This window comes from Bubalus kerabau, chromosome 5, assembly GCF_029407905.1.
Source record: "Bubalus kerabau isolate K-KA32 ecotype Philippines breed swamp buffalo chromosome 5, PCC_UOA_SB_1v2, whole genome shotgun sequence".
NCBI lineage: Eukaryota > Metazoa > Chordata > Mammalia > Artiodactyla > Bovidae > Bubalus > Bubalus kerabau.
In genome coordinates this window covers 27,832,318-27,847,705 of record NC_073628.1, presented here as the reverse complement: position 1 = coordinate 27,847,705, position 15,388 = coordinate 27,832,318, and the positions used below count along the sequence as shown (strand labels likewise).

At 41.3% G+C, this 15,388-nt stretch overlaps 1 protein-coding gene across 1 annotated transcript; it reads right to left on the bottom strand.

Moving 5' to 3' along the window:
- Positions 1-3,270: 3,270 nt before the first annotated feature.
- Positions 3,271-5,019, bottom strand: LOC129652591 (E3 ubiquitin-protein ligase RNF113A-like). Its single transcript, XM_055581354.1, has one exon. The coding sequence runs from the start codon at positions 4,814-4,816 to the stop codon at positions 3,758-3,760; it is 1,059 nt and encodes a 352-aa protein (XP_055437329.1). The 5' UTR covers positions 4,817-5,019; the 3' UTR covers positions 3,271-3,757.
- Between the last annotated feature and the right edge of the window lie 10,369 nt (positions 5,020-15,388).

Sequence of the window (15,388 nt, the reverse complement as noted above, 5' to 3'; positions counted from 1 at the left end):
CCAGGCTCCTCCATCCATGGGATTTTTCAGGCAAGAGTATGGAGTGGGGTGCCATTGCCTTCTCCAGAATGAAGCCTAGATGAGGTCAACTCCTCATGTCTGAAAGTACCACCTCAAGGAAAGCAGCAATTTGGATTCCTTTCTTTTCTTCTCTGATTGCTGTGGCTAGAAAATAGAGGTCACTATTAAAAAAGAAAGAAGAATGGGTTTAAACAGTATTCAAGGTGGCCATACTTCTTCCCCATTTATTATCCCATTTATTCATAAATATGTATGCTGGATGACTTTTTTTTACAAAGGAGAGCTATAAATAAATATAGCACTATTAAGATATCTGGTGGGGCACAAAGAATTTAGATTTGGTAAAGGTAGGTGTTTAGAAGAAAATTGTGCTATATTCCTGTCACAAAACAAATACAGGCGTGAAATGCATTCAGCAATTTAGGTGCTGATTTGGTATATTTATCATGTTCTTGACAGTAACTTTTTTCCTTTTTGGAAGCTGTAGAAGTGAAGAGATGCTGGCATATGTACCCACATGTTTCCTGCTTCCATGCTAGTTTTTGTTTCATTTTATAGATGAAAACTGAGTCACATTTCTGTTAAATATTTTATGTAAGATCATAGAATTAAAGTTTGATACCAGGACAAGACCTTGGATACCCAGATCAATGACCAAATGTTTAGTGATTCCAGTGCAATTCTAGAATAGTCTTCAGGAAAGCATAGTTTCTCTTGTTTTTAGCTGATTGTCCTGTATGTGTTGTATTATTCAGTTCCCTAGCATTTTTAAGAGTGTTCTCTCATTGACCAATGCTAAAGAATAACCGATGCAAAGACACTGTAGTGGGTGAGAGTATGGCTGGTTTTAAGGGGCCAAAAATCAATATGGCTGAACTGGAGGGATAAACACCTGGAGCAGGGGTGGGGACAGGATAAGCAGGCAGGGCCAGACAGTACCTGACTTCAAAAGATAAACAATCACTTATAATTATTAATTTTAATTTTTAAATTTGGGGGAATGATTTCTTTTCATTATATTTTTATTGGTTTTCTTCTATTTAAGGTAGCCACATATTACCTGAATTACTAGTAATACATTTATTAGTTGTTGTTGTTCAGTCTCTGAGTCATGTCTGACTCTTTGTGACCTATTAATACATTTAATAAGGTATTTTAAAGTAAGGACATTTAAAAAATATTAAGAATAGATGATTATATAGGATATATGGGATATGATGAATTCAAGAAGGTAATATCTGAATGGGAAAAGTTTGTGAAATACTGGTGTACTGGGCATTTCTCATTTGCCCCATCATATCCACTTTCTACCCTCTACACCCTTCTCTCTGTGACGGCAGAGCTGACCTCTAAAGCCTGTAACATTCTGGCTTGTCCTCTAGTTTCTAGTTGGATTTGGCCAATGGGAGGCACTGGTTATCTGAAAGGGGGAAGAGAGTGAGCTAAGGGTCTTTATTTCCCCATCTCCTTCTCTACAGAATCACTGGGGTTGGTCCTCTGCCAAGAGGCACAACTCCCATCATTCAGATCCACAAGTCCCATCATTCAAATCTCCCTCAAAGATACAGACACCCTCTCCAAGTTCCTGTAACCACCTCCCCGCTACACCTCTTCAGACCCAGCTATTGTTAGCACTGAGACACAGCACCATTCCCTCTTGACCCTCCCCACACTCTTATAAATCTTCTCTTATTAAATTCTCCTCCACTGTCCCATTTGAACAACTCTCCATCCATGGGGTTCTCCAGGCAAGAATACTGGAGTGGGTTGCCACTTTCTTCTCCAGGAATCTTCCCAACCCAGGGATCAAACCCAGGTGTCCCGCATTGCAGGCAGACACTTTAACCTCTGAGCCACCAGGGAAGCCCTGGTCCTGCCAGAACACTGATCAATAGGCCTGATGTGGTGGAAAGCGTGAACTTTGAAATCAGACAGAAGATTTGAATCTTGGCCACTTAAATAGCTTATGTGACCTTGGGCAAGTCCAAGTAGATAAGCATGGTATTCATCAACCCAGGAAGACTACCTTGTGAGTTCAGGCACCACATCTATCTCACTGATATAGTCCTGGTTCTTGGGGTAGTGTTTAATACTTATGTTAACTAAAAAAGATGTGCAACTTGAGAGTTCTGAGTTAAGTTTTATTTGGGGCAAAATGAGGACTGCAGCCCAGGAGGCAGCATCTCAGATAGCTCTGAGAGACTGCTCCAAAGAGGCAGTGGGGGAAAGTCTATAAGGTTTTGGTGAAGGCGGAGTTCAGTACCATGAAGCACTCATTTTACAAAAGGCTTGTTAGTCATGATGTCACCATGAAGGGATTTAGTGCTTCTCTAGATGCAAGGATTGAGATCATAAAATCTGTTCCTAAAAACATCCAACTGTCTAAAGACCTGTCCCACCAGATTCCCTGGAGCACAGAGTGTCTCACTCTACCCTGAACTCCCTCAGGGGTTGCTGAAGGTCAACAGCTAGAGCAGCATGGGGTTCAATCTCCATAGAGGCAGGTGGCAAATGCCTTTGTTGTTCAGTTATTGGCAATGCTCTTGGTAAGTGCCAATTTGTAGTTGACACTTAGCTGGTACTCATGAAAAACTTTTGTATATTTCATCTTTTATATGACCCCGAAGGAGAGGAAGGAGTCAACTTGTCAAACATTCTTACTTTGTAGTACCCAAAAATGAGGTACAAATTGTGCAGGTAGTAACCCTCAGATGTGCTCTTTAATGGAAACCATACAGAGAGGGATTAAAGTGGGGAGGGGGGGCTTCCCTGATGGGTGGTAAAGAATCCTCCTGCCAATGCAAGGGACACGGTTTTGATCCCTGGTCCGAGAAGACCCCACATGCTGCAGGCAACTAAGCCCATGCATCACAGCTACTGAGCCAGCACGCCTAGAGACCATGCTCTGCAACAAGAGACACCACCACAATGAGAAGAGTGGCCCCCACAACTAGAGAATAGCCCACATGCAGCAATGAAGATCCAGCCAAAGGTAAATAAACTATATATATATAATTTTTTTTTTTTTAAAGAAAGGAGAAAACATAGAAAGGAACTCATGGGCAAATGGTGCTCTGCTTACACACCATCTGTCCTTACAGAGTTCATCTCCTTCCCCATGTTACCCAAAAGCCAGTTCCCTTCTGAGGGGGGACTTCTGTTGCCATGGCATGTCTTCTTTCCAACAAAGAAGAAGCAACATGAGGGATATCACATAAAGGACCCGAGGGTCCCACGCAGAAGGCAGTGAAGGAGTCCCAGAAGGGCTGAGGGTTTATTTGAGACACAGAGTCAGATGAGCAGGGAAGCCAGCGATGTCATGAACCCTCAAAGTCAAGAAGAGGTAAAGAAATGGTATATTAGGTTCCTACAGCTGCCATAACAAATTCACACTAACTGAGTGGCTTATAACAACAGCAGTGTATTCTGTCACAGTTCTGGAGGCTAGAAGTCCGAAATCAAGGTGTTGGTGGGGTCATGTTCCTTCTAGAGGCTCTTTGCTTCTTCCAGCTTCTGGTGGCTTCAGGGATCCCTTGGCTTATGTCTGGGGACACCAGTCTTTTTGCCTCTGTCTTCACATGGCCTTTTCTTCTAACTTAAAAGGATACTTAACACTGGATTTAGGGCCAACCCCGAAAAATACAGAATGATCTCACCTAGAGATCTGTAACTTAGCTACATTTTTTTTTTTTCCCAAAACAACAAAACATTTCGAGATTTGAGAATAATGGGAAAATTAAGTAATGGGAATTGGACCCTTATCGGGGTCTTCTGGGAAATTAGAAGCACCACCCTCTTCTGCAGCTCGACGCTTCTCCAGTTTGGCGATCAATTCTTTCGCTGGATTGAAGACTCCGTTGGTCTGCTGGTCACAGACGTAGCAGCGCGAGGTGGTGCGGAAATGCTGAAGTGCACAGGCCTCGCAGAAATAATGCCTGCATTTGGTGACCACAGGGTTTTGGAAGGTCTGGCGACAGATGAAACACTTGAATGGTAGTTCCTCCTCATCCCTTGCCACTTCATAGTTTTCATCCTCGTCGACGCCATAGCGACCTTCGTCGAGCTCGCGTTGGATCTGCCACCCGTGCTTGTAATCTGAGCGGTCATGGAGGAATTTGCAACTGTCTCCGAAGCCGCAAAAGCCGGTCTCTTTGTAGTCCTTGCAAATGTCGGGCTGGTAATCCCAGCGCACGGTGGCACGCAGATGCTCGGGAGCTCGAATGGGGCCCTTCCTCGCCATTGCGGAGGAATCACTACCCGCAGACGCATCTTTGGGCCTCATGTGTTTCTGATAATTATTCATTCCCCGGTAGATCTTATCATCTTCCTTGCCTCTCAACTCCTCCCGGATCTTCCGGCTGCGCTCAAAGATGGCTTGTGCGTCACGCTCCTTCTCCGTGTCTAGCTCGTACACAGCGGTCGCCCCCATGTCCTCCGGCCCCACGGGTTTCGCCGAGCGAGTGGACTTATAAACCACGCCGAGACTCTCGGGCTCCTCTACTTCCTCCTCGCTACTCCGGTCCCCGGAAGCCCCCTTCTGTTTACCACCGCCCCAGGTCTTCTGGATCATCCGAGTGTGGATCGCTCGCTTCTTTTCAGGGCGAACCACCCTGTTGCCTTCGTCACCGCTGCTGCTGCTGCTGCTGCTGCCGCTGCCGCCGCCGCCGCCGCCTCCGGACTCTTGGTCGCAGATCCGGCGTTTTCTGCGGCCTGCACCCCCCTTTCGTCCAGGCTTTTTAAAAAGAAAGGTGCACACCTGGTCCGTCGTCTTTCCCGGGGAAAGCTGCTCTGCCATTTTAAAGAGTCGCGAGCTCTGAAACTGTTGTGGCCTGCTGGGTGGCGCGGGCTTCTGCGCGTCACTGCACTCCTCCGCTCCGCCACGAGGTGGATGCAAAGCCGGTTGCGCAGAGGACTGTGGGAGCAAGGGTGCGTGAGAGCGTGCGCGCGCCACTCCTTAGCTACATTTTAAAAGACTCCCCCCGCCCCCCAATAAGGTCAGGCTCACAGGTCCCAGGGGCTAGGGTGTATGTGTGTGTGTGTGTGTGTGTGTGTGTGTGTGTGTGTGTGTGTATGTATGTATATATATATATATATATATATATATATATATAAAATTTTGGAGGCACCATTCAACCTACTGCAAATGGCAGACAAAACAGATGTTAGCCAAATTTTAATCTAAAGAGTTGATTGATGAGCTCTGCATTTTGGAGAAGGAAATGGCAACCCACTCCAGTATTCTTGCCTGGAGAATCCCAGGGACGGAAGAGCCTGGTGGGCTGCCGTCTATGGGGTCGCACAGAGTCGGACACGACTGAAGTGACTTAGCAGCAGCAGCAGCATTTAATAGATGAAGAAACTGGAAGTAGTGTGCAGAAAAGAGATAAAGATAGAAGAGGGCTTTTGGTTGAAGCTCTTGCCAGAGGGGATGATGACATGGATCAAAGCAGTCATTGTAGGAAAGAGAAGGTAAAGCCTATGATAGATAGATCTTATAAAAGAACTATCTTGGTTTATTTGGGAGAAGGAAAGGGCAACCTAGTCCAGTATTCTTGCCTGGAGAATTCCATGGACAGAGGTGCCTGGCAGGCTCCTGTTCAAAAAGTTGGACATGACTGAGCAACTAATATGGTTTATATGAAGTTCTCTGTGACAATATAGAAAGAGAATAGGATTTCAGGTTATAAAACCCAGGTGTAAGCCTCAGCTTGTACACTGACTGTGTATATTTGGCCCAGTCCTTAGTTTTAGTCTCTGCAGTTATAAACTTTGAATAATGGCAAAACCAGCTTACTGCACAGACTTATGTGCAAGTTTGTTTTTTTTTTTTTTAATGTGAAAGATTTATTCAAAGTTCAAATTAGACCCTATGTGGGAAGGTAGTCTAAGCTGCTAGTTAAATGTACAAGCCGTGGTATTGATCCACTGGGTTTAAAATCCCCACTCTGCCACCAGCTATGTAAGTGACCTTGGGCAAGTTCCTTACCTTCTTTTCCTTGGTTTTCCCGTCTGTAAAGTGTGGATGACAGTAGTTAGCTAACTCATGAAGCTTTTGTTGGAGGATTAAAATGAGATGATTCAAATAAAGCACTCAGTATATAGCATATAGTAACCCCTGAATCAGAGAAGGCAATGGCACCCCACTCCAGTACTCTTGCCTGGAAAATCCCATGGACGGAGGAGCCTGGTAGGCCTGCAGTGCATGGGGTCGCTAAGAGTCGGACACGACTGAGCGACTTCACTTTCACTTTTCACTTTCCTGCATTGGAGAAGGAAATGGCAACCCACTCCAGTGTTCTTGCCTGGAGAATCCCAGGGACGGGGAAGCCTGGTGGGCTGTCGTCTATGGGGTCGCACAGAGTCGGACACGACTGAAACAACTTAGCAGCAGCAACAGCAGCAGCAACCCCTGAATAAATATTACCTTATTATGGAAAAGATCTTTGTCAACATCTAAGTACTACAGCAGTGACTTGTAGTTTTGGCTATAGATGAGCATCTCTTAAACTTCAGAAAAATAAAGATGCTTGGGCTTTGCCCTAGACCTATTGAATTGGGATCAGTCGTTTTTAAAGATCCTTAGATGATTGTGCTGCACCCAGAAGAAATTCACCTTGGCTAGACATGTTATTAGGATCCATTTCATAACAATATCCGTTAAGAGAAAAAGCATAATCTTCATCGTAGTGAGACTATATAGTGGTCTGAACCAACCTAGGCTTCACTTCCTTTTGTAAAAGTACTTTTATAGCACTTAACGATATGCTAAGGAAGGCAATGGCACCCCACTCCAGTACTCTTGCCTGGAAAATCCCATGGACGGAGGAGCCTGGTGGGCTACAGTCCATGGGGTGGCTAAGAGTCGGACATGACTGAGCGACTTCCCTTTCACTTTTCACTTTCATGCATTGGAGAAGGAAATGGCAACCCAGTCCAGTGTTCTTGCCTGGAGAATCCCAGGGACAGGGGAGCCTGGTGGGCTGCCGTCTATGGGGTCGCACAGAGTCGGACACGACTGAAGCGACTTAGCAGCAGCAGCAATAAGGACCATTAGCTCATTTAATACCTGCAATATGCTTCTGAAGCAGGAGTTATTATAGATAAGGAAACTGAGGCACAGAGAGATTAAACAAATAACTGAAAGTCACACAGTTAGAAAGTAGTAGAGCCAGCGCTGGAACTGTAGTCTTATGGCTCAATTACAGCAGACAGATTCTCTCAAAGCTATGGTGTCTCTCAAAGTATGTCACTTCTCTGCATCTCAGTTTTCTTACCTGTGCATGACAATGATAACAGTACTTACTTCCTAGGAGACTTGTACAAATGAAGCAAGATGCTGCCTGTAAAACATGAAGCCATGAATTTAGTGTTTATTGCTTAACTATTAAGCACTAAATAAAATTCAGTCATTATTATTAATAATTTTAATATCATCATTATTCAGTTTCATGGAAATATAATGCAGGTTCCAGCTAAAGTGTAATAATCTGAAACATCTGAGCCTGTTTAGCCAGCTCCTGGGGCAGGACAGCTCATTTAAGGCAATGTAGAATCTGTCACTTGCATTTTTACCTCCCGAGCCTCTATTCCTTTCCAGTGCTCACATGTCAGAGTCCAATGATGCAGGGGGACAGGAAAGGGGGACTTGAAAAGTGGTACCGGTGAACCAATGAAAACTCTGCAAGACTTTGATGAATAAGCAGCACTACCTCAGGGGGCCCTTTAGGTCAAGGACAAGTAGATGGACTGCCCTCTTCCAAAAACAGCTTCTTGCAGCTTTAAATTTTTTTAAGGAAATCAGAGCCTTGACCCAAGGATGAGAGAGAGAGAGAAGGCAGTCCTGCCAGATAACCCAAGTCACATATGCTTCCAAAAAACACATAAGTTCATTTTACAGGTTGTATGAATCTCTAGGAACAAGAGCTGGAGGAAATTCAAACCGGTTAGGTAAATTACAGCCTACCTGGTTAGGTAAAACCAGGTTACACAATATTTTACAATTCCTGACACAAGCACTGATTAGTGTAACATGGAAAGATGGGCAGAAAAGAGTTTAATCTCTAAGAGTGTGTGTGTTGAATTTTTTAAGATTGTTTGACTTCTCAACTCCTGGATTAGTTTCCATGACAAAGCACAAGAGGGCGCCAGAGAAGGTGGAAAGTTTTGTTTTCCAGGGACCCACTTTAGAAAGTCCTTTCTGATCTCAATATAGGGGTGTTTACTATTAGTTCTTTTCGAGTTTTTTAAAATGAAATAACTGTGTGCCGAAGCTTGTTGGCTAATACTTTTGATCAAGGTGCTGCTGCTGCTAAGTCACTTCAGTCGTGTCCGACTCTGTGCGACCCCATAGACGGCAGCCCACCAGGTTCCCCCGTCCCTGGGATTCTCCAGGCAAGAACACTGGAGTGGGTTGCCATTTCCTTCTCCAATGCAGGAAAGTGAAAAGTGAAAGTGAGGTCGCTCAGTCGTGTCCGACTTTTAGCGACCCCATGGACTGCAGCCCACCAGGCTCCTCCATCCATGGGATTTTCCAGGCAAGAGTTCTGGAGTGGGGTGCCATTGCCTTGAGTAGTTAACAAATGCAAAGCTAAAATACTTAAGCATTGTTGGAGAAAGCAGAGAGTAAAGAAGATTGCTAATGCTGAATCAGTCAGTTGTGAAATATTTATTAGTTGCTTTCTGTGTGCATGCTGGTTAGATGCTTTGGGTGACAAGATAAATGAGCCCACAATTTTTCACTGAATTTATTAGTCACATGAGAAGTCAAAATTATCTATAATACTTTACTTTTTCTTATTTGAAACTCTATCCTCTTCACCTATTAATTTCTTCAGAAGGATCCTGTTTAATAGTTAAGTGCAAAGGTTCTAAAGTAAAAGTTTTTGCTCTTTCCAGCTATTAACCTCCCTGTGTCACAGTTTCCTCACTTGTAAAATGAGATGGTTATATCACCTACCTCATTGAGTGTTGTGAAGATTAAATAATACAATCCATACGAAGTGCTTGGAACCGTGTCATATTTAAGAGCTCCATATTTATGAATTTTTACTCAGATATTAGTTGTTCTTGGGAACACAGCTGAACTTATAGACAGAATGATTGGGTCCAAAGGCATTGTTTGATATAACTATGTGGACCAGTAACTTTTTTATTTCTATCACCTGCAACAGAAAGCCTCCTGACTGACACAGCAGTTATATTTAATTTCTTGATTTGTGTTAGTTACTGTGCTAAATTTTCCATATCTTATCTATCCTTTTAGTTTTCACAGTAGAGAGAGGTAGAGATATGATAGGTACTAATATTACTTCCATTTTACAGATGAGAAAACAGTAAAAACCACTGAGTAACACATCTCAGATCACACAACTAATAAAGAGAGGAATCAAGATCTGAATCCATTTCTAGTCTTACTCTTATAATAAAACTGATATTCCCCAAAATGGCACAAATACCCTCTGGTATAACACACTTTAAAAAGTTTGACCTCAGTCACTTGTGGTTCCATGTAACAGCAACATACTTCCTTGAACCTTCATTGACTTCTCCTTTTCCTGAGTATTGGCCATGGTCATTATGAAAAGCCATCTAATTTATCCCTCAAATACCTACTGTGCTATATACTACTTACTGTCTTGCTAGAATGAACAGTCTATGAAGTAGGACTTTGTTTTGCTCACTGTTATATCCCCAACACCTAGGATGGTACCTGACACAGCAAAGACGTTAAATAAATATTTCCTGAATGAATGAACAAACAAATGGGGCTTTCCTTGATCATATTGCACAACTTGGAGAGCAGAATGTTTGAGAACATTTCACACTTGGTAGCACTGGTCAAAAATCCTTGTGTGTTTTTGTATATTGTCATATCATAGGAGCTAAACACACATACACACACAGAAATTGACTGATAGATATATCAACTCTACCCTAAAAACAAGCTCAATTCCCTCAGATTCCACAGCAAAATTCTGTGAACACCCAGTTAGTACATTGAAACTGAGTGTAAAAGTTCCTAAACTCTGTTCTAGGCTCCACCCCTGAGGGCAAGGCAGGGTCTACATTCTTGCCACTATTGTGATGGAATTGGTCCCAGTATACAGCCTAAAGAAGCTCAGTGGTAAAGAACCCGCCTGACATTGCAGGAGACTTAAGAGGATCAAACTCAGGTTTGATCCCTGGGTTGGGAAGATCCCCTGGAAAGGGCATGACAACCCACTCCGGTATTCTGCCTGGAGAATCCCATGGACAGAGGAGCCTGGTGGGCTACAATCCATGGGGTCGCAAAGAGTTGGATGCAACTGAGCACGCACATATAGAACCTAAAAGATCTGGGGTCTCTAACTTGTCCACTAGCGAACCATGGGGCCTTGGACAAACCTTTAGCCTCATTGAAACTTCATTTCCTCCCATGTAAAACAGAAATAATCTCCTAGCTTTTTGTGAGGATAAAATTACATGGTTATGAAAACACTAAAAAATCAAGCAGTATATATAAGGGAAGACAAATTGAATTCATACATTTCTAGGTAAAAGGTTAAAAAAAACTCTCATTTTGATGACTGAATTCCTTGTATTGATTGGCTTGTGTGGGTAGCATGGGATTTGGCCAAAGACTAATTAGAAACAAGTTCTCAAAATATGATTTGGAAGAAACAAGTTTGGTTGAAATCAAACTGGCTCAGGGGACAATTAGGCCAAAATAATAGTTTGAAGAAGCAAGTTATTTATTTTTTTTAATGGTTATTTTGGTTTACTTTGGGAGTCTTTTACATGTCAGCATTTTTATCAGTCTAAAGAATTTCTCAGAGTTTTTTTCTTTTTAAAGTCATTTTAAGGATGCCTTGAATTAGGTTTCTCATTGGTTTGACCATTTGTCAAATGTGTTTCCTCTCAGATCTGATAACATCGATTAATTATTTATAACTGGGAATTCATAATTGTCCAATTATAAAAATGAAATACTGGAACACACACAACTTTGCAGCTCAATAGATATGGCAGTTTCTCTTTCGAACATTTGAGCTCTTGGAAACTGGCTGCTTTGGGGTCTTTTTACCTCTTTTATACAATTTAGTATTAAGAGAGAGCAATGAAGAAGGGAAAATCTTGAGTGCAGGGGAGGAAGCGTTCAGGATTCCAGTGTGGACAAAGACACCATTCTCTGCCAAGAGCCTTCATAAACCTTCATTTAAATTTAAAACAAGCGGGCAAACTCAACTGTTGAAGTGCAAGAGGGAAGACTGAGTGCAAAGAAGGCAGTGAGGTTTTAATCGCCGTGATGCTGTAAATGTGGTCAAAAGCACAAGAGGGCAGTGCAGTGCTAAATATCGCAGCATCGACTGCTTGAAATGTACGCTGACTTGCATCTAAACAAGGCAATAAGCAAAGGAGAAAAGCCGAGCTCATACAAACAAAAAGTAAACAGGTGTTTATCAGGGGCTGGGAGGTTGGAGGAATGGGGAGGGGTACAAGCATTCTGTAAAATGGATATTTTGGGAAGACAGGAGTCTTGGGAGGATTATCTAAGACAGTGTACGGGAAGCGCCTGGGACCTAAAAGCTGCAGCATAACTGGTAACTCTTATTATTGCCAAACATTAATTTCATAGTACCTACCATTTCTGAACAAGTCAAGTAATACACAATCTGATTACAATAGCCAATAGTTCACTTTTGTCCTCATCACGTGTGAAAATTATAATTAGTTTAGCCCTTCCACATTCATTCTCTGGCTAAAAAATCATCTAATGATGATAGAGATCAGTATAACTCATTCGAATATAGAAATCAGAGTTCTAACGGAGCCACAGCAGATAAAAATGTCCAATTGTGTATTAAGATGATGTTAAGGAAAAGTTTCTGAGTAGAACCCATCAAGCCAAGAATCTATAATCCAGTTTTTCTTGTCAAATCCCAATACCCGATTCAATAACAATAGTCATGATAATGACAATAGTCCTTATTTGTCCAGTTCACAAAACTACTAAGCCTTAATTGATGAGAAGAATTCACCTGGGCACCCAGCAGTTATTCTGCACATAATGTCAGTCATGATAAATCACTGTGCTATGGTTAAATCACTCAGCAAATAAATATTGGCTGGTAAGAGTATAGAGAAAAAAAGCACCAAGGAATAGAAGGAGTCATGGAAGATAGCTGGTTCATTAGAGATTATTGCATGAGAATCTAAAATTTAATAGCAGTTCAGAAAGATTTCTACCATCACTGCTGACCTGGACAAATTCAGTGTTCAATCCAGTTTCATGTGGAATATTACTCAGCCATTAAAAAGAACAAGAGAATGTCATTTGCAGCAACATGGATGGACCTAGAGATTGTGATACTGAGCAAAGTAAATCAGAAACAGAAAGACTAATATCATACAATATCACTTATACATAGAATCTAAAAAAGGAGTACAAATGAACTTATTTACAAAAAGAAGTAGAATCACAGATGTAGAAAACACACTTGTGGTTACTAAGGGATAATGCAGGAGAGGGATAAATTGGGAGATTGGGACTGACATATACACACTGCTATATATAAAATAGATAACTAGTAAGAACATACTGTATAGCACAGGGAACTATACTCCATACTCTGCAATGGACTATTATGGGAAAAGAATCTTTAAAAAGAGAGTATATGTGCCTATATATAACTGATTCACTTTGTATACACTTGAAATCAACACAACATTGTAAATCAACTCGATTGCAATAAAAATTTTTTTTAAAATTTCAGAATGTACAGCTGGACCCAAAGACTGAATACTCCAGACAGTAATCAGTGAGGTGGTATATATAGAATATAGAAAACACCTGTGTATGTGTGTTGAGTTGCTCAGTCATGTCCAACTCTTTGCGACTCAATGAACTGTAGCCCACCAGGCTCCTCTGTTCACGGAACTTTCCAGGCAAGAATACTACAGTGGGTTGCCATTTCCTACTCCAGGGGATCTTCCTGACCCAGGGATGGAACTTGCGTCTCCTGCATTGGAAAGCAGATTCTTTACCACTAGGCCACCAGGAAGCCCAGAAAACACCTTAGCTGGAAATTATTCATGTCCATTCAAGCTGGATTTTCCTTAAATTGTTACTTTTACATTTGGTTACTATTTCTTTCTCAGGGAAATATGTGTACCTTTTTGAACATGCAGGCTGAACTAGCCTGAATAGCTCCTGGAAAAGTTTTTTGTATAAATGAAAGTGAACTCATTAAAAAAAAAAAAAAAAAAAAAGGAATTCATTTGGGAATTGAAAAGTGGAAAGACTCAGGTTTACTTTCAAATTGTATATAAACAAAAAGAAGAGAGTGAAGTTAGCTGATAGTATTTTAAATTTCTTTTGTTAATCTGAAATAATCTTTGTAAATTCATTTAAAAATCTTGTAAATTAAAAGACAGAATTCTGTTTTATGGAGTTTCCCAGGTGGCTCAGTAGTAAAGAATCTGCCTGCCGGTGCAGGAGATGCTAGAGATGCAGGTTCGATCCCTGGGTCAGGAAATCCCCTGGAGTAGGAAATGGCAACCCACTCCAGTATTCTTGCCTGGTAAAGTCCATAGACAGAGGAGGAGCCTGGCGGGCTACAGTCCATGGGGTCACAAAGAGCTGGACACCACTGAGTGACTGAGCACGGTTAACATTTTGCTTCATATTCTCTTTGGTATAAATCTAGCTATATGTAAAGAAATGAAATTAAACGAAAACATAGTAATTACATTTTAAAATAAACATGTGCTTGTTGTGTTAAAATAATTACATATGCTGATTAAGAAAAAACATCCAAAATACAAGTACGTATTCAAAGATAATGTATTTTGGTAACAGTTTCACTATGCAAACACAACAAAAAATAACCCTCATATCTCCACTTTGAAGATGATTCACCATCTTCTCCAGTAACTTCAAATCCATCTGCTACAATTAGCTCTGCTTGTTAAAAGATTATCCTTCTGTTTTCTAATATGCTACAAAAATGGGATATCAAAATTACTGCCTTAAATGTATTGTGCTTTTGTAATGAAATGCATGCTATAACTATCTAACTTGCAAGGACTGTTATATAGGATTATACAACAAAAAACAAAACTGTGCTCTTTGTAGGAAAACTAGTGATTTAAATCAAACCTACTCGAATTCAAAGAGAGGCACGGTTATCAATTGGATAACTGTGGTTAGTGGCCACAAGATGAATGACTTCATCTGCAAACCAAATTCCTCAGTTTAAAATTGGATGGCCTTTTCCCTTGAAATTGCTTGGAGGTGATCACACACTTTCTACAGAGCCAGCATGAATTCATTTGGTTGGTATTACTCTCTTTTTCCAGGATAAGATGGACTGCCTGAGAACATTTGTTCCTTCTGTAGTCATGGTTCAAAAGTGGACCTGATTGTTAGTAAAACCTGCCAGTTGTTAGAAACAGATGCTTTAATATGGGTAAGTTATTCTTAACAGTGTAATCAAAACTCTTGGAATGATGATCTGCCCTTGAAATATGGATTCTCAAATTTAAGAGTTAAAGGAGCCTTTAAGTCATTTAGCTCTTCCTGTAGCCTCTGTTCGGATTAGGCTGGAGATTCTTCTGACTTGTAAAACTCTCTAAGGATGAAGATTCTACTCCTATCTTACTAATTGATTCTAAGTGCTTTTTAACACAGATGTCTAAGTCCTTTCCTAGAGTCTAAAGTGAAACTGATATTTTGGGGTCCCCATAAATTTCCAAATGTATATGCCATGCTGTTGTAGAAAGAGTATTGGACTCGGAATAAAAAAAACGGGACTTGACACTGCTTATTTGATATTTGGCAAGTCCTTTATCCTTTCTGGGGTTCAGTTTCCTCATCTGCAAAGCTAATAACCCTTACTTGTCTCAAAGGAGGTTGGAAGGATCAAATAAGCTAAGACATATAAAAACCTGAAATAATTATAAAACTGCAGATTTTATCTTATGTCTTATGATAATTAGGAAGTTCAGAAAGAAATAAAGATTTAGGGTTTCTAGATCTTAAATACCTATGCTATTAGGAATCTTGATTATGTCAGTTCTCAGGCTACCCTAGACATATCACTCTCTTAGGGGCCTGACCCCAGGCTCAAAATATACAAAATTTCAGCATCCATTGCTCTCAGACTCTTCTCAAACAGTTTACGAACTGTAAGTCATCATACACATTAAGCTGTTACAAAAAAGCCAGTGAGTCACCTGTTTCAGAAAAGCCTGGGGTTAGATTGTCTAATAAAAGCTGGGCTGAGTTTTTTCTTGGAACCCTTAAGGTTTGCTGTTGTTCAGTTGCTAAGTCATGTCTGACTCTTTGTGAACTCATGGACTGTAGCCCACCGGGCTCTCTGTCCATGGG